The following is a 23,313-nucleotide window of genomic DNA, read 5'->3' as shown; positions in this document are numbered from 1 at the left end:
AAAAACCAGTCACCGCCATCGTGCAGACGGAGCTTGTGTTTTACTCTGTGTAGTGGGGTGGTCCGTTCAGGTTCCGGGCAGGGTGCTGAGAGGGCCGGGACTGCAGGTCAGGGCCAGGCCACCTTTACTGAGCCTCGCTTTGCTCACCCAGAGAACGGGGTGCACAGCGGCCCCTCCCCGGGGGTTCCTGATGATTTAAGGAGAATGCGCTGCAAAATATTTAGCACAGTACATGGCACATATTTAAGTTTTTTTTTTTTTTTAAGATTTTATTTATTTATTCATGAGAGACCCAGAGAGAGAGAGAGAGAGAGAGAGAGGCAGAGACACAGGCAGAGGGAGAGGCAGGCTCCATGCAGGGAGCCCAACGTGGGACTCGATCCTGGAATCCCAGCTGGGATCATGCCTTGGGCCAAAGGCAGGCACTCAACCACTGAGCCACCCAGGTGTCCCTATGGTGATTTTTATTTATTTATTTTTTTTAATTTTTATTTTTTTTAAAGATTTTATTTATTTATTCATGATAGTCACACAGAGAGAGAGAGGCAGAGACACAGGCAGAGGGAGAGGCAGGCTCCATGCAGGGAGCCCAACGTGGGACTCGATCCGGGGTCTCCGGGATCACACCCTGGGCTGAAGGCGGCACTAAACTGCTGCGCCACCAGGGCTGCCCCCATATTTAAAAGTTTAATGACTGTCCATTACTATTACCAAACTGAACAGGCAGTTTCCTGGGTCTCCTTAGAACTGTTTTAAAACCTTGAAGAGCCACCACAATGACAATTTAACATGTCACTCATGTCTCCTAGGTAAAAATTTTCATTCAGTGGAGCTCCACAGATTTCAGGTGTACCGTTTGGTGGTTGAGACAAACGCATAGGCCTGTCCAACCCAAATGCCTGTCGAGGTACAGAATGTTCGCATCACTCCAAAGTGGCCGACCCATTTCACACCTGCCAATGATGTTTTGACAGTTCTGGTGGCTTCTCCCTGCCAAGACTTGGAGGCGTCCGTGTAATTTGTAGCCATCTCGAAGGGTGTGCAGTGGTATTTCGCTGTAGTCTATGCATCCCCTGATGATGAATAATGAGCATTTGTTTTTTTTTTTTTACATGTTTATTGACCATTTGTGTGTCTTGGTGAAGTGTCCAAATCTGCTTACTCTTTTTTCTTTCCAGCTGAGTTGTTTTGTGTATATTGTTTGGGTGGGTTAGTTTTATTACTGTTCTTACTATTCTTGAGTTGTAGGAGTTCTTTATGTATTCCCAGTCTGTAGACAGGTGCTCATTTTCTTCCTGGCCTGCTGGTCGAAAGCACCGAACTGTTCCTGTCATGCTTGTTGTCTCATTATTTTCTTCTAGGAACTTTGTAATTTTAGGTTTTACATTTAGGTCTATAATCCATTGGGAGTGACCTTGTGGATGGTGTTAGGTTGGGATCAGATTCACTCCTTTCCACAGCTGTGAACAGCTGTCCAGTTTGGCGTTCACTTTCCTTTTCCCATTGCACTGCCTTCTTGCCTTTATCAAAAATGCCTGTGGGCACCTGGGTGGCTCATTGGCTGTTGAGCGTCTGCCGTCGGCTCAGGTCATGCTCCCGGGGTCCCAGGATCGAGTCCCGCATCGGGCTCCCCACAGGGCGCTTGCTTCTCCCTCGGCCTCGGTCTCTGCCTCTCTCACGAATAAATAAAAAATCTTTTTAAAAACTGCCTGTGTAAGTGTGGGTCCCTTCGTGGACCGTATCGTCTTACTATTTGCCCACCCCAGTACCAGTACCACACAATTGCTCTCTGGTCAAGCCTTGAAGTGAGGTGTCGTGTTAAGTCCTCCCGCTTTGTCCAAGATCGCCTCGCGTGCGCGAAGTTCGCTGTATTCCCTCCCGTAGAACCAGCTCATCACTTTCTAACCCAGACCCTGTTGGGCTTGTGCTAGGACCCCATAGACCTATTTGGAAAGAATTTTTTTTCTCTTAACAAGAGTTTGTTTTCCAGCTCTGTCCTCATTTAGGGTTTACTTTGCTCTTCTTTTTCTAGCTTAAGGTGGGGACCTCTCACGGGTTTTCTGCCTTTCTTTTCTAATAGCAGCGTTTATAGCTAAAAGTTTCCTTGTAAACACTGCTTTTAGCTGAGTCCTACAACTTGTGATCTGCTTTCATAGTATTCAAAATATTTTCTCTGGATTTCTTTCTTGACTTATGAGTTACTACAAGTGTGTATTTAGTTTCCAAATAGGGTTTTTCTACGTATCTGGTTAATTTCTTTTTTTTCTATTTAAAGACAGGGTTTTTTATTTTGTTTTGTTTTGTTTTTAAAGATTTTATTTATTCATGAGAGACCCAGAGAGAGGCAGAGACACAGGCAGAGGGAGAAGCAGGCTCGGCTCAGCCCGCTGTGGGACTTGATCCCGGGACTCCAGGGTCACGCCCTGAGCCCAAGGCAGACGCTCAACCGTGGAGCCACCTGGGCGTCCCTCTTGTTAATTTCTAATAGAATTTTACTGTGGTCAGAAAACACACTGAATATGAGTCTTTTCACTCCGGGTCCTGCCGTACGGCCCGGTGCGTGTGTGTCCTGCTGCAGAGGAGCACTGGTGAAGGATCCAGTCTGCGCGCTTACTGGCCGCGGCGTTCTGTGAATGTCAGGGAAGTCGAGGGGCTTTAAATGTCCTTTTACATTTACCATCTAGTTCTAGCAACTGCTGAAGGGGGGGGGGGGTGCTAACATCCAACCAAAATTGTAGATTTAATTCTATTGATTTTTACTTCACGTGTTTTGAAGTTATGCTGTGAGGGGCATGCATATCTGTTATGTTTCTTCTCCTAAATTGAATTTATTATTACTAAATGTCCTGATTTCTGGTCATGCTCCTGGTTTTGAGGTCTACTTTATCTGACCTTAACCTAGCCCTCCACACTCAGGCCTGTAGCTTGAATGATAGAGCTTTTTCCATCCTTTTGCTTTCAATAGTGGATTTATCCTTTCTCTACTTTTTAATTGGAATGTTCAGTCCAGTTTTTAAAATCTAATTATGCTTTAGTACAAATATATGGACATGATTGTATTTACATTTAACATTTTGCTATTTATTTTGTCTTTGTCCCATCTTTGTTGTTCCTTGGTTCTTCCTTTCCTGCCCTTTAGGCGAGGAGGATAGTAGTGGGATATTTCTTAGAATTTTAATTTCCTGGGGTGCTTGGCTGGCTCAGTCGGAAGAGTGTACAACTCTTGATCTCAGAGTCATGAATTCGAGCCCCATATTAGGTATAGAGATTACTTAAAAAAATAAAATCCTAGGGGCGCCTGGGTGGCTCAGCTGTCTGACTCTTGGTTTCAGCTCAGGTCATGATCTCCTGGGTTGTGGGACTGAGCCCTTTGCGGGGCTCTGCCCCCTGGGGAGTCTGCTTGAACATTCTGTCCCTCTGCTCCTCCCCCAGCTCTCTCTCTCAAATAAACCTTAAAAAAAAAAAAAACTTTAAAAAAATTTAACCTTCCAATCGTAGAGTTTCATGTACCCCCTTCTGTTAGTCACAGTGATACATGTTAAGTCTCACAATCCTTTGCTTGGAACAGTCACAGCATTTTTTAAAAATTAGGCCTACTGAGTGCTTTATATTTAGCTTCCTGGTTCCATGTGTTGTCTCTGGAGGGTGGTCCAGTGAGCCGCCCTGCCTTTCTCAGACGATGAGGATTCTTCCTTAGAAACAAAATGATCGTGGGGCACCTGAGTGGCTCAGTGAGTTAAGTGTCCAACTCTTGTTGATTTCGGCTCAGGTCATGGTCTCAGCATCAGGACACTGACCCCCTGTTGGGCTCCATGCGGAGTGTGGAACCGGCCTAAGCTGCTCTCTTCTGCTCCTTCTGCCCCTCTCTCCCACCCTTCTCCAAAAAAGCCCCACAAAGTTATTATAATCCCCTGTACTACTATTACCCAGTAAAAGGGCACTGGTCCCATACGCTAGTTTATACTTGCACTTTCCTGCCTCAGTTCCAGCCATCGAAAACCACACCTGTATCTGTGATGGTGTACTCTGCCTCGTTTCCTAATTCTGTGAAAACCTGTGATGACATGAACTTCCATACTAGAAATGAGAATTGCTCCTCTCTCATCAGAGTGAATGCGAAGCCGCAAACCACATGCCCAGAAGACCGGCAGGTGCAACCTAGGAGGGCCAAGCTCTAAGTAATGTGGCCTTCAACTGCACAGGCCCACTTCTACACGGATATTTTTCAGTAAATGCATTGGAAATGTTGAGATCTGTGACAGTTTGAAAAAAATGCAAATGAACCACATAGCCTAGAGATAGCCAAAAAAATCAAGAAAAATGGATGATGTCATGAATGCATGGTAAGAGGAGGAGCTTTGCATCCAGACCTGGGTTCAAATCCTGATCCTGCCACTTTCCTTGGAAAACTCATTTTACCTCCCCCAACCTCAGCTTCCTCCGTACGGAGAGGGGCTAACGGTGTCGCTCTGCTGGAAGGGCTCAGGGAGACCGCTCCCTTTCGTGGCCCCCAACACCACTCACCTGCGTTGGTCTCCTGTCACAGTCACTTGCTTCTGTCTCCTTTGTGGGCTCTTCGGCTTCTCCCTTTAACTACTGGTCTCCGGTCTCCCTGTTCCTAGCTCTCCTCTGGGCTCCTTTCCAATCTGTGGTTTCCGCGAGCCACCCAAGTTACTCCGGCATCTTTATCCTCCAGCCCGATTTCACACCCGAGACCTAGCTATTCAAGTGTCTGAGGCACACGCCGCTAACCTGGACTCCCGGCCCTCCACTGCGAGCCCCCAGAGCTGCTCTTCCCTGGTTTCTGGGGAAACCGTGCCCCCAGGGGCAGCCGCCCACCCCACGCCCCGTTCGCACCTGCTTCGTCGCTTCCCAGTTCATACCCTATTTCTCACCAAGACCTTCCGGGCACGGGCACATGAGTCCACACCGAGGTGAAGGTGAGCTTGCTCAGCTGCTTGGCACAAATCCCACTTGTGCACACCTGCCGCCCGGGGAGGGAACTGCTGCTGGTGCCTTGCTGTTTCGGAGCTAGAAGCGCAGTTTCCTTTCACTTAGCTGCTGCCTCGAGGTCGAAACACACCGAGTCATGACAGAAAACACTCCACAGTTTGCTCTGGTGGTAGGTCTGTCCTCACCTTCAAATTATGGTGAGTATGGGGCACTGTAGGTGCCAAGCGGGGACCGGCCCCCGAGCAGATTGCTGGCCCACCGGCCCTCAGGGCTGCAGCAGAAGCCACGCTGGCACGGAGAGGAACGTGGCCTTGCGGCGCCTTCTCTGGTTTCAGACTAGTTTTGGAAGTAGATCAGGGAAGACTGCGATCATAGGTTCCTTTAAAAAGGTTTTATTGTGATCTCTTATTTTCACACCTCAGTAACAACTTTCCCCAAAGGGACGATAATACATAATCTTTATTCTAAAAAGGACATACAGAGAATGTATTGACAGCATCCGGCCAGTGACATCATTGATTGTTTTTAACAAAAATTAGTTAAGAAGCTCCTTTTTCCCTTTTGATCCTTGGTGCTGATACCAGACCAGCCCTTCACTCTCGTCTTACATGATCTGGCCCCACACTGCTGTCTCTCAAGAACAAGCTACAGGGATTGTTCTGGGTTCCCTTGGACGAGTGCAGCTGTAATATCCAACGGGCTGGGCCTCAATGTTTAGAGGTTTTTTCATCATTCCCCCCCTCACATTTAGACCGTTAAGAGCTGGATTATTAATCTAGGATTTGTATTTGCCTTCGGGGCTGACACGCCCCCCCCAGCCCGAGGATCACCCCCCCTAAGCCGAGGCTTCATCAGAACAGGCTACTGAGCAGAGGTCTGACATTCCTTCCACGGAGGAAAGGATCAGTCATCCAGGAGGTAAAAGTCATCTCAAAAGCCAACAGCGTCACGTGCCCGGCTGGCTTGTGGAGCCACACACAGACCCACAAGCCCGCGCGGAATTCGTATAGGACCTGTCTGCCAGCCACGGGGCTCCCGGGAGGCCACACAGGCCTCAGCCTCCTCGTGGTCACTGGAACACATCTGGGTTCCCTGGTGCCGGGGGCACCTGGCCTCCGCGCGCCTGTGTCCTGCGCCCTTCGCTAACCTGCCACGTCCCCACCAGAGAGGCCCTGCCCCGGGGCCGTCCTACTCCTGTGTTTCTCTGATCTGGGCTGGTGCTTCAGTTGGCTGTGCTCCTGCAGCAGGCTCTGGCTCCAGGGGCAGAGACGGCGGCTTGGTGGGCTGGGCTGTTGCTCCGGCACCTAGTAACAAAGCAAACAGCTTGAGTGCTCAGGCCCACAATTCTAGAAGAAATCATTCTTTTTATTGTCAAGTCTCAAAAAGAAACCCTGTGTCTTCCAGGACCAGTGGGACGGTGCTGTGTCTGCACGGCTGTGAAGTAGACCAGAGCTAAGAATTAAAGCAACAGTTGTTTGCCTTCAAGGACTCACTGAAAAGAAATCGAATTACCTGCCCGAGGCTGCCTTACGAGGTCTCGCTTCAACGTCGCCTGCCTTCTCTTACGGAAGGTACTGGTATTGCTGAACTTGAATGTATCGTCAAGCCCCAGTGTTTCAACCGCTCGAGAAGCCTGCCAGTAGCCGCTCCCTAGTGCACAGCGTGGCTAAGAAAGCAAGTGCCAATCTGGCCGGCATATGGCAGTTTCCCCTTCCAGGAAGCCCTGCTTACAGGCGTTCTGAGTCTGAGAAGTGTAGGCCTCGCCAAGAGCCACAATCCCTCTGCTGGCACACGTGGCCCAAACCCACGAGGACTCAGGGCTGCGTGTAGCCGCCTACCTGATGGGAGTTTCCTGTACGCAGCTGCCGACGACATGGCCTGTCCCAGAGCCTGGTTAGAGCCCAGGGGCTGCTGCAAACTGGCAGCTTTGCTGGCTGAAGCGCTCCGGTGCTTTGACTTGGTGTCTTTAACTGGTTTCGTCCAGACCAGCGCCTCCCCGACCTGCAGGGCAGCTCCCAGCTTCTGGGCCATCTCTACCATCTTGGGCCCACATGGGAAGAGAAAATGGGGTCACATATCCCACCGGCAGAGACCAGCCTACCTCCTTCTTCCTAGGCCTTCACCTGGGAGTCTGAAATCCTGTCTGCTGGTATCTGAGAGAGGAAGCATCTACTGCTAGGAGCTCCTCCTCCAGCAGCAGAGAATACGCACTCCCCTTAGGGGCCGCGAGGGGACGCATACAGGACCTCAAACCCGGACCTCAAACCCCACGACTCCAGTCTGGCGCATCACAGGGTGCGAGACAGGGAGGAAGCTGCAAAGGGACCCAGGCCTCAACTCCGCTGTGCTACATCAATAAGCTAACTCAGCCTGAATTTCCTCTTACTGTTTTCTTCTGGGAGTTTTCCTTAGGCTGTTACTGAAGACTTCATGCCGCCAGGAACACCAAAGCCAGAATGGGCATGAACCTTCAGAATACTTTGGATTTGGATTATCTGGGCTTGATTCATCCCCGCACAGCCTCCTGGGCACTAATAAAAAGACACACCTCTGCATCAAATTCCAGAGAGGGGCTGTCCTTGAGCAGACGGATTTTCTTCTCCATCTCCTGGAACTGGGCCAGGGCGCCCTTCCTCTCGCCCTGGTTGTACAGGAGCACCGCATAGTTCAGGTTCACCAAAGGGTTACACCTGCGGCAGAAGGAGCCTGTGGGGCTTAGGCCGCGCGGGCGGGGCTCGCTCGGGGCCTTCCACGCCCGAAACACAAACCCGGGCCGAGCAAACTCCTTCCTCGCGAGGACGGCGAGCTGAGAACACCTGCTGCGCGCACCTCTGGAGGAGGGTCCAGGAGGTACATGCCAGGCAGCAAAGCCGGGGGCAGGGGAACAAGCCTGTCGCCTTGGCCCCCAGCAGGCCACCAGGGTGGCCCCCCGCCGCCGGGCAGATACCAGGGGAGGAATCCCCGGGGAGTTCAGTTTGTCGGAAGGTTAAGCTCAGAGTCCCACCTGCTGCTCCCCTAGCCCGGGCTCCTCCTCTGGCCTCTGGACCCCTAACCTCGGGCTGGAAGCCTCTCAGCAAGAGCCCGGGTCACACCGGGGCTGCGGCGCCCCCTGGTGGCCCGCCCGCGGCTTACCTGTCCAGACGGGCCGCTTCTGCGTAGGCTCTCCTGGCGTTCTCCGGGTCTTCCAGGTTGGTCAGAGCCACTGCAACAAAGAAAGAGGGCACCGCGGCTGGAGAGCCCAGCGTAGAAGGCAAAAGGAATGTTTCAAGACCACCGGCCGCCCAGCCCCCAAACTGCAGTCCTCCTCTGCCCTCTCGGCTCCTGGAGCCACAGCTGGTGCCCCGTGTCATCTGCTCCGACGGTCCCTCCCCAGATCCCTCCCTGCGGTCAGCTGTGGCCGAGCCCTGTGACACTGCTCTTGTTCAGGTGCAAGTTGTTTCAGGCGTGTCATTTTGTCCCCACCTGCCACAAAGCCGCTGGGCCTTGTCCTGACTTACAAACCCATCTGACCACGTCACCACCTGAGTCAAGAGTCCTCCCTGCTTCTCCATTACCCATAACCATGATCTTTAAACTGCTGTTAGCAACAGAACGTGGTCTCTTTTTTAATCAGTGTTTTCTGGAAGCCTCTTCTATAAAACAAAGCAAAACAGAGCCATTCCGGAAGCCGGGTCCACTCCACCTCCCCCCGCCAGCCACGTGCTCACTTCTATCAGACGCAAAAGGGGAGATCCAGGAATACAGTTGGAAAACCTCAGCCTCTAGGATAAAAGACTTAGGATAAAGGCCAGAGCCCTTCCACTCGTGCCCTCCGTGATGTGGCTGACCCCAGGCCCTCTTTCCTGATTCCTCCCCGACCCGTGCTCCACCCCCACCCCCCACCCCACTCACTGCACGGCCACCGTGCAGCTCCCCGGCTGCTGGCCTTTGCTCCTAGCTCTTCAGCCACGCTGTGCCAGTGAATTCCAGCTAAGCCTTCAACATGTAGCGAAGGCCAAATCTACTTTGTTAAGTCAGAAATGCTGCTCCTGCCTCCCAGTAGGGCGTTAGCCCTGCATCCCCATCAGAATGGAGCTGGCTCTGCATTCAGGCAACCCCCAGTTAAGCACCATTCAAAGTGCTTCTGCAGCCTTCCTCTTATAAACAAGAACCCCACAATAATGATCTAAAAAAACCCACCTGAAGACCACACTGTCAATGAGAATGTAGAAACTGCTTTCAGGCTTACATTTATTAAGTCTAGTGTATGGAGAAATATCCCCCAGAAAAAATATCAATTGGTACTTTAATGTTATAGTAACACATTAATAATAATAGACCAGTTATGTAATGACAACAAAACCAATAATCTTCATTGGTTATTTAATCACGTAATCCTCCCTCCCCACTGAGAGACCCCACTGAGGTCCTTCCCCCAGTACGTAGTGGAAGCAGGACCCTCCTAAAGCCCAGGCTCTTCACACTCAAGCGTATGTGGAACTTAGTTGGGCCCCCCCACTCTCTCTCCTCTACATAAATGAATTGTTAAGCCAAGGGAAAACAACTGGTAAAAGATGAACTAGGGATGATCTTGATTTAACCTGCTGGTCTCTGAGTGAAATGCCCCCAAACTAGAAGCAACTAGATATTCTTCTTTTCCAAGCTCTAGGACATTCATCTGGGATCTGCAAGGCAACGGCTTCTACGGGACATTTATCACCAGCCTCGTATGGTTCTAGACCATTTTCCATCAACAAGACCACAGAGGGGCTCTGCCCACAGATGTCTCTTACCAGCCAAGAGCATGAAGAGCTCCCCCATCTTTGGCTGGAGGTTGATGGCTGCACTGACAAAATGGAAGGCCGACGCATACTGCTGCATGGTCAGGTGGACAAGGCCCAAATTATACAGAATCTTCCAATCGAAGGGAGCCAAGTAGTTGGCTCGTTTCAGGCAGCTGATAGCCTGCGGGAGAGAGGGGGCACTCGAGTGGCTGGAACAAGCCGGGCAGTCCCAGGGACCGCGTGGACGAACACAAATGAGAAAGACGGGAAGCCACTCACTGCCACGTATTTCTTCTTGCCGAAGAAACACATTCCAATGTTATTCCACAGTGGAGGACTTTCTGGAACGGCACAAGCTACGACTCTGTATTTGGTGAGGGCGACATCAAAGTCCCCATGGGTCTGCATCATGCTGCCTGCTGCCAAGATGGCCTGAAAACACAGGACACGCAAAGCTGGTAACTAAGCCATTCCCAGAAAACTGCAGCAGTGAAGCAGTCATTCTGGGTGTAGACACTCAGCAGGCCCATCACACGGACAGGAAATAAACACTTCTTCCAGGCCACAGAGAACATATTCGAGTTCTCAGGAGGAATGTCCCCACACATTTTCGCTGCACAATGCAGAAAAAGAAAAGATAAAAGGTCAGTGACTTTACCTAGCTCATCTGTTTCCTACTTCTAGTCAAGGAAGTCAATATTTCAGAAAGTCAAAGCCCTTTCAGTCAACAGCGGCCTCTCATCTGTTCCCCGCGGCCCCTACATGGTACCCCAAGTGCTCCACACAACTCATAAACTGCTGTCTTTGGCCACTTAAGGTCCAGCTTCTTCTGGCACCACTGGCGGGGGGTGGGGGGGCATCTTGAGGCCTCCGTGGTCCAGCCCTCTCATTTCTCTGAGGAAAGGCGTCCACGTTGGGGAGCTGGCGGCGTCAGCCTACGTCTTCCGCGGCAGAAGAGACAGGACCAGGTCTGCACCCTTTGTCAAAGCTTGTTTGGCTGCATCTCCCTCCACGACATTCATCTGCTACACGATCCCCGCCCCAAAGTCTTATCTGGACAAGAGTTATCCCTGCAGATTCATTAAGAACCCAGAAGTCGTTCACCAGATTCTCCTCGGACAGTAGCTGTGGAAGCTTTGTTCACTTCCTGAGTAACACATGGACCTTCACCAGCGCGACAACTTCACTGCGTGACAGGCCTGTGACAGCAAACATGTGCTTGTAGAAAATAAGCAGAGCGCTAACACTAAGGGCCGTGTCTATTTATACTTTTCCTAAGAGAAAGGTGATTTCTCGGGTATCCAAAATGCTTTCTAGGGCCAGATCACCTCTGGCAACAGCAGGAACACCTATTTGAAGGCCCTGGGGTTTGACAGCCCATGATACCTTGTAGTTGGTAGGGTCGTAAGTCAGCGCATTTCCAAGGTGTTCAAATGCCTTCTGGTAAATGCCGAGCTTGGAGAAAAAGCAAACCAGAGAATTAGATCAGTGGAGAGAGAGCAGTTAAGGAGTCTGGCCAACCACACCCTGAACTGAAATGCCTGGGCTTTCCAGTTGTCATGATAAAAAAAGCTACAGATACCAGATAAAAAAAGAAAACTAAAAATCCCCATGTTTGTTGATTTCCCCTGAAGGTCAAAGTATCTGTTTGCCAGAAACCACCTCTGGCACGCTCTGCTGTTCCACACTAATGCCTCCTTGGCAGAAAATGGGCTGCTTAGCCTCATTTCCCTGGGGCCAACATCCAAGCCAAAGCCCAGGAAGGCCCAGAAAAACAAAACAGACAGAAAGGCCGCCCTGGAGGCAGAGCTGCAGGGTCAGCTAGGAGGGACCCCGAAGGGCCGGTAGGGGCAGGGTGGGGAGGGCACAGGGATATGGCGGGCGCAGGCTGGTACAACTGAACTGCAGGCACTAAAAGAATGCCATTCACATGCAGGAAAACATGGAGGGGAGGGAGACTCCTTGTTCCAGACAGACAGGGACCTGGCTGGGAAGAAGGAGCAACAGAAACCGCCTCTGCCCCAAAGCCCCACTGGGGCTCAAGGCTTCTCCCACCACGACATAAGGTCCCTCCCCACCCCCGTTATTTCTCATATATGCTTTTTCCTTAAGTGGGTAAGAATCAGAGCTGCAGTAGCCTCAAACTGACTGGTTTGCTTCTGATTTAATGCAGGGAATTCAGTCCTGACAGAGAATATCAGATGCGGAGAGGAAGGTTCCTGCGCTTCACAGGCTCGAGTAAGATGTGTTGTGTTACAGTCCAATCAAATCGCAGGGAAGCCACAATCCACACAAACCCAAAACCATTTCTAACATTGGGGCATGAATGAGTCAAGGTTCCCTCCTTACCTGTAAGTACAGTAGTCCCAAAGTCGTAAGAAGTTCCGTGTTTTCTGGCGAGAACCTGCAACACAGAGGTCAATGCGGAGTGCTCAGAGGGAAGCGAGACTGAGAGACGCCAAGACCTGGCCGTGACGTGCCCGCAGGCGGCACCTGGCAGACACGTGTGCCTCCTACTCCCTGTGAAAAGTCCTGCAGGGGATTTGGGAATTTCCTTCAAAAGCAGGTCATCTCAGCCCTGGCTACAGGATGAGTTGCTCAGCAAGAAAGAAATGGGACGCCTGGGTGGTTCAGTGTTTGAGCGTCTGCCTTTGGCCCAGGGCCTGATCCTGGAGTCCGGGGACCGAGTCCTGCATCGGGCTCCCCGCATGGAGCCTGCTTCTCCCTCTGTGTGTGTCTCTCATGAATAAATCAATCAATCTTTAAAAAATTAAAAAATAGAATCCAGACTCCTTTATCAGGACTGTTCCTTAAGGCCTAAGTCCTAAGAACCACCTATGGAATATTCTGTGTGACTGTCCTGATTACTGATGTAACTAACGTCCAATGCTCCATAAATCAAGTCAGCCTAAAACACACAGTTGTAGCCAGTTCCCGCTCGCAGCTTGGTTGGTTGGTTGGTTGGTTGGTGGTTTTTCTGGTCTCCCGGTACTGACAATGCGAGCCCACAGTTTTCTACGTGGTTTAGGATCCCAGGGGTCCTAAGGCTCTGCTCTCCATATTAAGCAAAAAGCCATACTAAGTAGCCAAACTAAAAAAGAAGGAAGCCACATACCAGCTTGAGGAAAAAATTAACCATTGGCTTTGGGGAATAAACGCTGACTTAATAGATTCTTTGCTTTCCCAACCCCTCACAGATACTTGCCTTTGTCACAAAAATCTAAGCAACACTGAGCTGAGCTGTTCTGTCTGTAGGATCATCAGCAGTTTCAACAGTGAAAATGCCAAAATGCAAAGAACAGCGTCTCCTGCTTCTAAGGAATGAGGGGCACTGGTTACCTATGGAGAGAGCAGCTCCAGAGAGGCCAGCGCCCCAGCCAGAGGAAGCCCAGCTGCCAAACGGAGCTTACTCCGTTCCACTGAGTATCTGCCCTTCACTTTCTGCCGTAATCCTATATCCACTTGGATCGCCTCCCACCCACAAACCAATTCTGTAACTTCGCTGGTTCTGGTGGCATCCCCCTCACCCTCTCACCAAAACATGGCTACCATCTCCAGAGCTGGGTCCTAAGCAGTGGTCTCCATTCTCAGTGAGGTTCCAGATGCTCACTGTCCCCTTTTTCCCTTGGGAATTTTACTGACTTACATCCTTGACGAGCCCCTGGAAGAATGTCACCCTCTAGATTTCTGTGAGCTAATCTCAAAGAGCCTGCTTTAGAAGACAGAAGTCAGGGATCAGGCTCCCACCCAGCCCCACAGAAGCTTACAATAGTCTACATGGGCTCCTTCCTACTTGTCCCTGTAAACTTAGCCTCTTGGTGACAAGAGTCTTTTGTAACTTAACAAATCAAGGGGTTTTTTGTTTGTTTTTTAAGATTTATTTATTTTGGGGCAGGGAGAGAAAGAAAAGGGGGAGGGGCAGAGGGAGAGAGAGAAACTCTGAAGCAGACTCCCCTCAAATGGGGAGCCTGACACAGGGCTCGATCTTACAACCCTGAGATCACAACCTCAGCCAAAATCACAAGGTAACTACTGAGCTACCCAGGTGCCCCAAGCCAAGGGAATTTTATGTCTTTTCAGTGGTTGAAGAAAATTCAGAAAGAAGTGTTGTGGATGGTAGAACCAGAAAAGTGACTACCATGGTAGGAGACAAAGGTGACTGGGAGAAATCTAAGTTTAGTTCAGAGACTAATTATCACGAACAGTACACTCTGTGGCCAAACATCCTGTTAAGTGACACAACCAACGAGACATCTTGCTATAGCTATTCCACTTAAAACAAACAAGACCCTATATTAAAAAGATAAGATAGTATGTGTCCCTAGAGAAGAAACATGGAACGCCATCCTGGGAAAGCCAGTCAGTTCCATTATCAAAGGGTTTGGCCTACCCTACTGATGTTTTGCAAACAAGATACTGGTCTCATGAGAATGAAGGCCACATGTTTTTTAGTGAATCAGATTTCTGACCCCAAGGTCTCTGGAAACAAGCACTGCTATAAAGTTTAATACCACAATGGCAGACTACCAGCGGACTCCAAAGTCCATCTGCCCCTTCCTCCTGAGCACGTGTGTACCCATTTCCCTTGCAGCTCGTGGCCACCTCACCTCATAAACCATGGAATGTGGCAGGTTCTGAACCAGGAAAACCTTCCTTCGAGCTGCTGACTCAGCAGTACCTGACCCACTGCCCCTTACCACAGCCTGGAACATGGATGCTACGTTACGTTAGCTCCCACCATGCGTGTGAAGGCAACACGTGAGGAATGGTGAGCTGAAAAAGAACCTGGATCCCTGACTGGTCTTGTGGAGCAGAGCTCTCCTGCGAGGCCGGACTAGCCAAACTGAGGGTGAGAAACACAAGTCCTCCTTATGTAAGCAAGCCCTTGGGAGCTTTTAACCTTAGCTTGAGCTTTACTCTAACTCACACAGCTGGTAATCAGTCATGGTAATCCGTAATCAGTCTTAAATTTGGGGGTTCGTATGTCTACTCCCATTTATTTTCTCATTGCCTTAAAGAAAACAGACATACTTACTCCACTGCTTTCTTATAGATTTCGATGGCTTTGTCCAAGTCTCCCTGCAGCAAGTGGATCTTCCCCAGCATGATGTAAGTCAAATCATGCCTGTTAAGATGTAGGGCATTGTGCAGCTGGTCATGTGCCTAACAAGATCCGTGGAGTAAAGAGAACCAAATCACTAGCATGAAAGGACAGTGGCCTGGTGTAGCCAGCGTAAAAACAGAGCTCCTGCCGTACTCATGCAGGAACACCACATGTCGGACAACAGCCCCCACTACCCCAAAAAACTAAAACACACCCAAACTGCGTGCTGACAGGATAGATGGCAACATGGGGTGTCTGCCTCTGGAGCCACGTGGGAGAGTATTTATACGAGATGATTAGCCTGAGTATTCTCTGCTTCTTGATATTTATACCCATGACTCATACTTCATAATTCAAATGAGCGCCATAGTACAGAATCCAGCACTGCCCTGAACTCCATCCCAGCTGTACCACCTTCCGCGGGGTGGACCTCATTTTCCTCGCCAATATTTTGATCAATGAATGCATGCCCTGTTCTCATTTATTCACCAACATGTATTCACTGACAAACTCCTTGCTCTGGAAGAGCTTTATCCTAATAGTTGACCATAAGGGCTTTAAGTCATTCATTGATTCAACAACCATTTACATCACTGTCCAGTATTAGATTTGCTCTGTTAGCTTTACAGTAAAATCTAAATATAATTCTCCTTCTCCTCAGTACAGGTCTGACCAAAGACCAATCCCACCTCTCCCTTGGTTCAGAATAACCCTATGAATAGAAATGTACTTGCTTGAAATATTCTCTGAGGAGAAAACTCTCCTAAGCAAGTATATCACACTGCAGATCTGCCCAGGAAACTTAAGGAGACCCGCTAAATAAATCTAAGTTCTTACATGGAAAATAACATTATAAATTTAACTGTCAGAAATCAGATCCACTTAAAACTTAAATTCATTTCCAATAACCTTAAAAACTAAAATCAGTTGCCATCAGACCATAAGATAGCTCTCTCAGCCATGATTACACTTTTAAGACCCAAGAGTTCACTTTTTGATATCTAAGTTTTATTGAACATTTGTTTCTATACTGGAAAATTACACTGGGGATGGACGAGAGGAGGGGGGAGAAGTGATTTTACTGCCATTCCCTCCTAACATTTCTAGAGTTTGTCATTTTCTTGCTAAAATCAGAAAAGAAAAAAAAGCAAATGGATGAAAAATGAGAATAAATGTATTGCGCTTTCAATTTTTGCTTCCAAAATCTCTACATGCACTTCCCAGGAATAATACGCCACGAGCGAGGTAGCCTCTGCAACGAGTGGACCCTCAGTGGGCTCCCAAGCCCAACACTCAACCGCCACCACCATTCCCATACATTACCTTGTCGAACTGTTTCAGATAAATGTAGCAGACTCCTAGGTTGTGACAGATCTCCTACACACAAAAGAAAGTAAAACAGCATACATGTAAACTCCACCGTTACGATCAGAATGAAACAACAGGCATCTAGGGACTGTTGCTGTCCAGCAAAACTTACATTTTAAATGGCACTACAGGTAGTTTTTTTACTAGATTTCGTACTTAAATACATTTAATTCTACAAAACAGGTTTTTAATATTAAAAATTCAGATTATAAGAGAAAAAAGCAGAGTAAACTAAACAGGTGATCATCCTGGGTCTTTGGAGGGGGTACATACCCAGCTCAGCCCCAGGCCTGCTCTTCTCTAAAGGCTGCCCTCCTCACAGAAGAGACTGCCCATAGCCCCTGCTTCACCTCTAAGGAAATGTGTGTGTGTGTGTAGGTGTGTGTGTAGGTGTGTAAATCAGATTCCTCCTCCTAGGAATCTAGGACTTGACTAGGTAATGTGGACTTGAGGCCCAGCCACACTATCTGGAGGCCACTGAAACGGAATATATGGAATTAAAGCCAATCTGCTTAAGTCTACAAACCTTGGCCCAAATCCATCCTCTGCTTTACTTGTAAATAAAAAAAAATTTTTAAAGATTTTATTTATTTTTTCATTAGAGACACAGAAAGAGAGAGAGGCAGAGACACGGGCAGAGGGAGAAGCAGGCTCCATGCAGGGAGCCCGACGTGGGACTCGATCCTGGGACTCCAGGATCATGTCCTGGGCTGAAGGTAGATGGTCAACCCCTGGGCCACTCGGGCATCTCTGTTGTAAATAAAATTTTACTGGAACACAGCCAATGACTTGTTACACGTTGTCTACAGAACTTTCACACTAGAACTTTAGAGTTAAGTAGTTACAATAGAGACTATATGAAACCACAAAGCTTAAAATATTCACTAGGCCCTTTACAGAAGCAGCTTGCCAACTGCTGACCTACAGAAAGAAAAAATGAAGCAGCAATGCAGAGTAGCCACCTTGGTTACTAAAGCTTTCCGGTTCTAGTTCATCGTAAGTCTGCATTTCCTGACCTTGAATTCTAAAGAATCTCTCTTTCCTTATACTGAATCTCCCCTTATCTGCAGTAGCTTAAGAGAAAAGAGGAAGCAGGAGTGAGGAAAGTGCTCTATGGGAAACAGTGAGGACCTTCTTGTTAGGAGTGGAGAGGTGTGGGAGGACATTTAGATCCAGGAGGACATTTAGATCCAGAAGTGTCCCTGTCTGAAGAAACACAGACCCCAGGACTCAGAAACAAATGGTTCAATGTGTTCCAAGTCTCCTAAAATAACAAAATAAGGTTCACTGATTACCTACTTCACATCAGGCTCTATGCCAGATGGTTGTCATATATGTACTACTTTAATATTCCCAGCAAATCTGAAACACAGGTGTAACAATTTGGACTCCAGAGAGAAAAAAACCTGAAGCTCAGGTTAAGTAGTTTTCCTAACTTTATTTTTTTTTATTTTATTTTTTTATAAATTTTTATTTATTTATGATAGTCACACAGAGAGAGAGAGAGGCAGAGACACAGGCAGAAGGAGAAGCAGGCTCCATGCACCGGGAGCCCGACGTGGGACTCGATCCCAGGTCTCCAGGATCGCGCCCTGGGCCAAAGGCAGGCGCCAAACTGCTGAGCCACCCAGGGATCCCAGTTTTCCTAACTTTAGACCAAGTATCAGCACAAGGATTTATGAGGTCAAAATCTTCAGAAGAATTTCAACTATACATAAATGTAGACAGAATCACCATGGGCTCATCACTCTGTCCCAACAACCATCTAATCCATACTCCCATCTACCCCACTACCTTACAAAATACCAGCTAGGGACAGCCCGGGTGGCTCAGCGGTTTAGCACCGCCTTCAGCCCAGGGCATGATCCTGGAAACCAGGGATCGAGTCCCATGTTGGGCTCCCTGCATGGAGCCTGCTTCTCCCTCTGCCTGTGTCTCTGCGCCTCTCTGTGTCTTTCATGAATAAATAAATAAAATCTTTAAAAAAAAAATACCAGCTACCGTAACATCCACAAACGTTTCAGTATGTTCTAAAGCGGAAGGTCTTTTTTTTTAACTACTTAGAATACCATTATCAGACCTGAAAAAAAAAATAACTGCTTATTTCAGATACTGAGTCATGTTCAAGAAGCATAAAACTCATAAATGTCTCACACCCCATAAAAGGTTTTTTTTTTTTCTTAAATCACAATCCAAATAATGTCCACACATTACAAAGCACTGGGACTTGAACTCAGCTTGCCTCCAAAATGTATGTACTTTCCCATTAACATACAGATGGAGGTGGAAAGAGGAGAAATGTATCCATGCTTGTCCTTTAAGCACCCTAAAACTAACTAATCCCTAACTCTTTAACATCATTTGTCATAGATAGTACTTGAGAAGGCAGCAGCAACAGGCCTTAAACAAACTGACGACAAAGGAAAATAAGAGTTAAATTGTGTCTTTCACAGAATGAGGGAATCCAACAGATATCCTGCAAAAGGCAGCTGGAGAGTGGAAAAATCACAGGCCCACAGTAAGGAATCTTAGAGTCTAGGCCTGAATTCTAGCTCTGGTTCTGCCCCCATCTCACTGTGCTTCTTTCAGCAAGTCACTCGAGCTAGCCAGAGCCTCGGCTTCTCACCCCTCTGAGGTCAACAGGATAAAGTCTCCCTACTTAACAGAGCGGTTTCAGAAGTCAAATGAGATACCAGCAGGAGGAATGACTATCCCCCTGTTGCAGCCACACTATGGCGTACCATGATGAGTCCAAGAAAGTAGGGCTACAAGGTCTTCCGTGGGCCACAGGAACTTAGAGGCAAGTAGGACACAGAGTGGCAGCTGGGGGCACGACCACCTCGACTAGCACCAATGGAATGGAATGGCTCTCACAAGGGAGTCAGTAATACCGAATGAGCTCCTTCAACCAAGTGGATGGATGAGCAGATACTCTCTATACGCCCAAACGACTCTGAGCTCCCCTGCTCCACTTGCTCCGTATCTTGCTCTGAGGGCTCTTTTCCTCTTTAGCTCAGCCCTTCAACGCTTTTTCTAGGCTTCCACCCTCAGCTCATTGAAGAGTGATCTCATCCCATTTCATGTCTTTAATCATCACCTTTATATTGTTGACTCCAGGATTAATCTCTCTAGCCCAGAACATTTGAGTTTCAGATTTCTACATCCAGCCATGCACTGACCACACCTCAATTTAGACAACCTACCAGAAGCAAAAACACATCACGTCCACAATCTTAAAGACAGGATTTAGCTCTGACTGGTTATCATCCTCTCTCAAAACTTCCTTCTCTTCTCGTCTGTATTTCCTATTCTAGTTGATTGTCCCATAATCCATCAATCCATCTTTGTATTTCCAGTGCCTGTCATGTAGCAGACATTCATTTGTTCACTGAATGAACGAATGAATGAATGAATTTTCCCTTATCTTTGGCTCCATTTTGGCATTTAGGTATAAAATACTTGGTGGCATCTCCGTCTTCAGACCTACAGAAGTGACCAACAAACGGAAACTTCTCAAAAATAATAGTGCCGTAAGAACTGCAGGAGAAATCCACGCCAGCTCTCCGTATGAACCAATCTAATCTCTCACACACAGTTAGATCTTTCCAAGAGTCGTCAGCTATTAGAAAAAAAGCCCCAACAGCCTGAGAAAGAAGAACCAAAATAAAGAGAGGAAAGAAAACGTAATTCTGGAAGGTAGAACAAAACTTCAAGAGTCAGAGACATGGAGAGGCTATGTCCCTGAATATACAGAAAAAAGAGAGGGAGGGGGAATATGTGAGATGCAAGGTAAGAGACACGCAGAACAAATACAGAACACATTTAGGACAATGGAAAACTGTGGCAGATGCCACTAGTTAATCCACTCTCTTTTTTGCCCTTCCTAACAGACCCTAACTTGGTTTAACATGTCAATGTATCCAGTGTAAAAACTATACTTCCCAGCCTTCCTTAAAGCTTGGGGGGTGAGGGGGGGAGTTGATATGACACAAGTGGCAGTTGATTGGGGATTTCAGGGAAAGCTATACTTTCCTAATACAGTCTGTCTTTTTCTCTTTGTTGTTTCCTTTTTCTCCCTGCCTGGAATGATGATGTGATGTTAGAGCTGCAGCAGACACCTTGTGACCATAAAGAAAAAGCCTCATCCTTGACGTCTTGGACCACCAAGTCAATGTTGGCAACTACTTACCTGGATTTGTTTCATGAGAAAAAATAAACCCCTAATTGGTAAAGCCAATGTTTAGTCAAATTTTTTATTGCAGTTATAAACCCTAACTGGTATAAAGAGACAAGAGAAGCAAGAAGAAAAAAAGCAAAGAACTACTCAAAGAAAATTTCCCTGACCCAAAATAGGGCCAGGATCCTCAGAGAAAAACCATCTGAGGATCCATAGATCAGGGGGAGGGGGGATGCAGAGGAAAGAAACACTTCTGGGCAACCATTATTGATATTTCAGAACTCCAATGATAAAGAGAAAACCCTAGAAGCTTCTAGAGAGGAAAGTGGAGTTATCAACAAGAATCAGACTGGTAAGAGTGTCAGAAAACCAGGCAGCAATGTCTGCTAAGTTATAAGGAAACATGATTTTTGATCTTATGCTTAGCTAAACCATCAATCAAGTGTGAGAATAAAATAAAGACATTTGAGTCACATAGGAATTCAGTAGCAATAACAAAAGACAAATGAAACCATTAGCAGGTCACTAATAACAAAGAACAAAGTTCTCCACTTACCCAATCTTTCTGGTTAAGTTTAGCTGCTTCATTATATACTTCAATGGCAGCTTTATGTTTTCCCAAAAGAAATCTGTGGAAAAGATAACATTTTCTGTAACTATTAACTCAAAGCTTTTTACAGGACTAACTCCACTAGTCCTTCATTTGACCCATATTCCATCTGGGAGAAAATTCTGGAAGCCTCTTCCCTATTAGCTGGCTGTACTGCTTTGGCCAATGAGGTTGGTATTTATCAACAACAGAAGCTCTTTTGGTAGGGGCTGCACTGATAGCTGGCCCACAGTCTTGGTCTCATTCTACACTGATTTTAGTGAAAGTCTTCTGTGATTTATTTTCTGCAACATACCACAAATGTAGAACAAAAAAGAAACAAGCCAAAGTATATTTGCCTGTTAAGCATTCATCATCACCATCTATCTACATGCCCTTCCCTTCCAAGACTAAATCTCTTGCCTTGATATCAGATCCTGATTCTGAAGAGAGGCACAGGCAATCCAGGCTCTATGCAAAGACGGCACAAGAATGGATGACAGTAGGTAAGAAAGTGGGGCTGGAGACCCCGTGGGATACTTTATGGCTCTGGAGTAGAAAAACTATCAGCGTACCTAACAGTTTATAAAGACTGGAGGTTGACTGCATCCAGGAAGTGTCAGGGCATCCACTCGACTCACACTTACTAAAACTTAACTATGTCAAGCATTTTAGTAAGTGTTAGAACAGCAGATGAAAAGAATTCTATGGGTTGCCAGTAAGAGAGCGGATCGAGGTAACAAGATATCACTATTTATATGATAAACAATATCAGTGTTTCCTCATCCCTCTACACTATACAATGTTTGAAATACTCCCGTTCCTTCATACTTGATAACTCATTTTCTCAAATTTCAAAAGTAGTCCACTCTTCAAAGTGGATCCCAGTATCTCTATGGAGCAACTCTCCCTCTCTGTATCCGCAGGCTGGTCAGGCTGCCAGAATCAGCCACTGCACCTGAGAACGCATTCTACGTGGTTGTCTGTGAATGCCCCAGGGCTTGCAGGCAGCAAATACTCACAAAGATCTGGCCACCTGTTTGAGGTTATCAGCACACTGAGGGCTGAGAACAGCACACGACTGAAAGAGTTCTAGGGACTCTTGGATATTTCCTTCCAGGCGAAATATTAATGCTGCCAAGAGACAGAAAACACAGAAATAAATCATCACGTTCTGGGGAGAACAGTCTCATATCAGAAAAATTGAAGACGAGGGACTTAAATCATACCAAAGGAATCCTTTGGATAACTGTATCTTTAACACAATCAGATAGGACCTCAGGTAGGCTGAAACAAGTAGCAAAATTGTTGACAATCTAAAACTTTTTCTAAGAAGGTATCTCAGAGCCACCTACTCCCCATTCCCAGCATCCACCACATGGATAATCAGCTGCCTTGCAAATTATCCCACAAGTTCTTCATAATAAGGATATTCCTGGGCTTCCCCATCAAACACTCTATTTATCATGATAATTCAGACATCCATCTGGCTGTTTCCTGAGAACACTCAAACAGGGAAAAGGCAATCAAGGAGATTCTGGCTGCAAGTGCACTAATATCTCAGACTTGGCTTTCAGTATAGCAACCAATGCAAATCGGTCATTTTTCCCAGGCTTAAGTTTTCAGAAGAATTGACATGTTTAAGTTTTATGAGGCACTGAAAGACTGGAACTTGTAATATTGGCAAAAAAGGAGCACTTTTTTTTTTTTCCATGATGTCCTAGGTGTGTCAGTATCTTACCAATTATGTCACAAAATTGTATATTAATCTGAAGGCTATCAATCCAATAAATAGTAAACAAAACCATTTACATCAAAGAATCAAAAGGAAAATTCCTAGAAAAACTAAAGATGCCAAAGGGTAAAATTTCAGTCAGTGGTTCCTATATTTGGTTTTTGATAAATTTCATCTATTCTCTGCTTTATCCTCTATACCTCTAGGCTTCTTCCCTTCATCCTACCACCCTTATAAAAAATCCTCAAGCCTTTCCTCATCTCTCTTAGCCTGACTACAAGGAGCCTTTCCGGAAGCCCCTTCTGGGCTTGAAGCTGCTGCCTGAAGCAGGGACCCTAACATTCACTCTGAAAACACTAGCCAGACACTAGAGAAATGGGGGAAGGACAGCAGCAACTTTTAATAAAACTAGTCATTTCTGAGGTCAAATCCCACACAATAATTATGTTGATTTCAAACAATGTAATACTGAATAAGACCTTTGTAGAACATTTGAATTTAAAGTGTTTCATAAAAAAAAAAAAATAAAAAATAAAAAAATAAAATGTTTCATAAGTAGTCTGCTCTTCTTTTAGGTTCTTCTTTTAGGTTCTTCTTCTAGGTTCGTTTGGAACCTAGACAAAG

The 23,313-nt window shown here is 47.0% G+C and overlaps 2 protein-coding genes across 4 annotated transcripts in view; one reads left to right on the top strand and one right to left on the bottom strand.

Moving 5' to 3' along the window:
• Window positions 1-5,329: 5,329 nt before the first annotated feature.
• The window catches only part of BBS4 (Bardet-Biedl syndrome 4), a 56,838-nt gene continuing 38,854 nt past the window's right edge, over window positions 5,330-23,313 (bottom strand). For both annotated transcript variants that reach the window (XM_077881787.1, XM_077881786.1), the window contains exons 5-16: window positions 21,977-22,088; window positions 20,922-20,994; window positions 16,144-16,197; window positions 14,752-14,879; window positions 12,066-12,120; window positions 11,103-11,171; window positions 9,996-10,148; window positions 9,726-9,897; window positions 8,086-8,155; window positions 7,502-7,643; window positions 6,792-6,993; window positions 5,330-6,257 (exon numbers count right to left, since the gene is read on the bottom strand). In XM_077881787.1, the coding sequence (XP_077737913.1) occupies window positions 6,142-6,257; window positions 6,792-6,993; window positions 7,502-7,643; window positions 8,086-8,155; window positions 9,726-9,897; window positions 9,996-10,148; window positions 11,103-11,171; window positions 12,066-12,120; window positions 14,752-14,879; window positions 16,144-16,197; window positions 20,922-20,994; window positions 21,977-22,088 (1,346 nt within the window). In that variant the 3' untranslated portion in view covers window positions 5,330-6,141. The remainder of the gene's footprint in view (window positions 6,258-6,791; window positions 6,994-7,501; window positions 7,644-8,085; window positions 8,156-9,725; window positions 9,898-9,995; window positions 10,149-11,102; window positions 11,172-12,065; window positions 12,121-14,751; window positions 14,880-16,143; window positions 16,198-20,921; window positions 20,995-21,976; window positions 22,089-23,313) is intronic.
• Window positions 6,398-23,162, top strand: LOC144303509 (uncharacterized). Of its 2 annotated transcripts, none has more exons than XM_077881792.1 (6): window positions 6,398-10,360; window positions 11,890-11,954; window positions 12,972-13,162; window positions 14,308-14,484; window positions 14,770-16,904; window positions 19,637-23,162. In XM_077881792.1, exons 1-4 carry the CDS (start codon window positions 10,311-10,313, stop codon window positions 14,476-14,478), a joined length of 477 nt encoding a protein of 158 aa, XP_077737918.1. In that variant the 5' UTR covers window positions 6,398-10,310; the 3' UTR covers window positions 14,479-14,484; window positions 14,770-16,904; window positions 19,637-23,162. The 2 variants fall into 2 exon arrangements, with proteins under 2 accessions (XP_077737918.1, XP_077737917.1); XM_077881791.1 differs by having other exon boundaries at window positions 14,308-14,565.

Source organism: Canis aureus, chromosome 32 (genome assembly GCF_053574225.1).
Source record: "Canis aureus isolate CA01 chromosome 32, VMU_Caureus_v.1.0, whole genome shotgun sequence".
Taxonomy (NCBI): domain Eukaryota; kingdom Metazoa; phylum Chordata; class Mammalia; order Carnivora; family Canidae; genus Canis; species Canis aureus.
This window is presented reverse-complemented; position numbering and strand designations above follow the sequence as displayed.

Coding starts and splice junctions, on each gene's coding strand:
- LOC144303509 (XM_077881792.1), top strand. CDS start 10,311: ATGTCCCCACACATTTTCGCTGCACAATGCAGAAAAAGAAAAGATAAA. Junction 10,361..11,889: donor AGAAAAAGAAAAGATAAAAG/GTCAGTGACTTT, acceptor GATTTAATGCAG/GGAATTCAGTCCTGACAGAG. Junction 13,163..14,307: donor TCTGCCCTTCACTTTCTGCC/GTAATCCTATAT, acceptor TTTCCCTTGCAG/CTCGTGGCCACCTCACCTCA.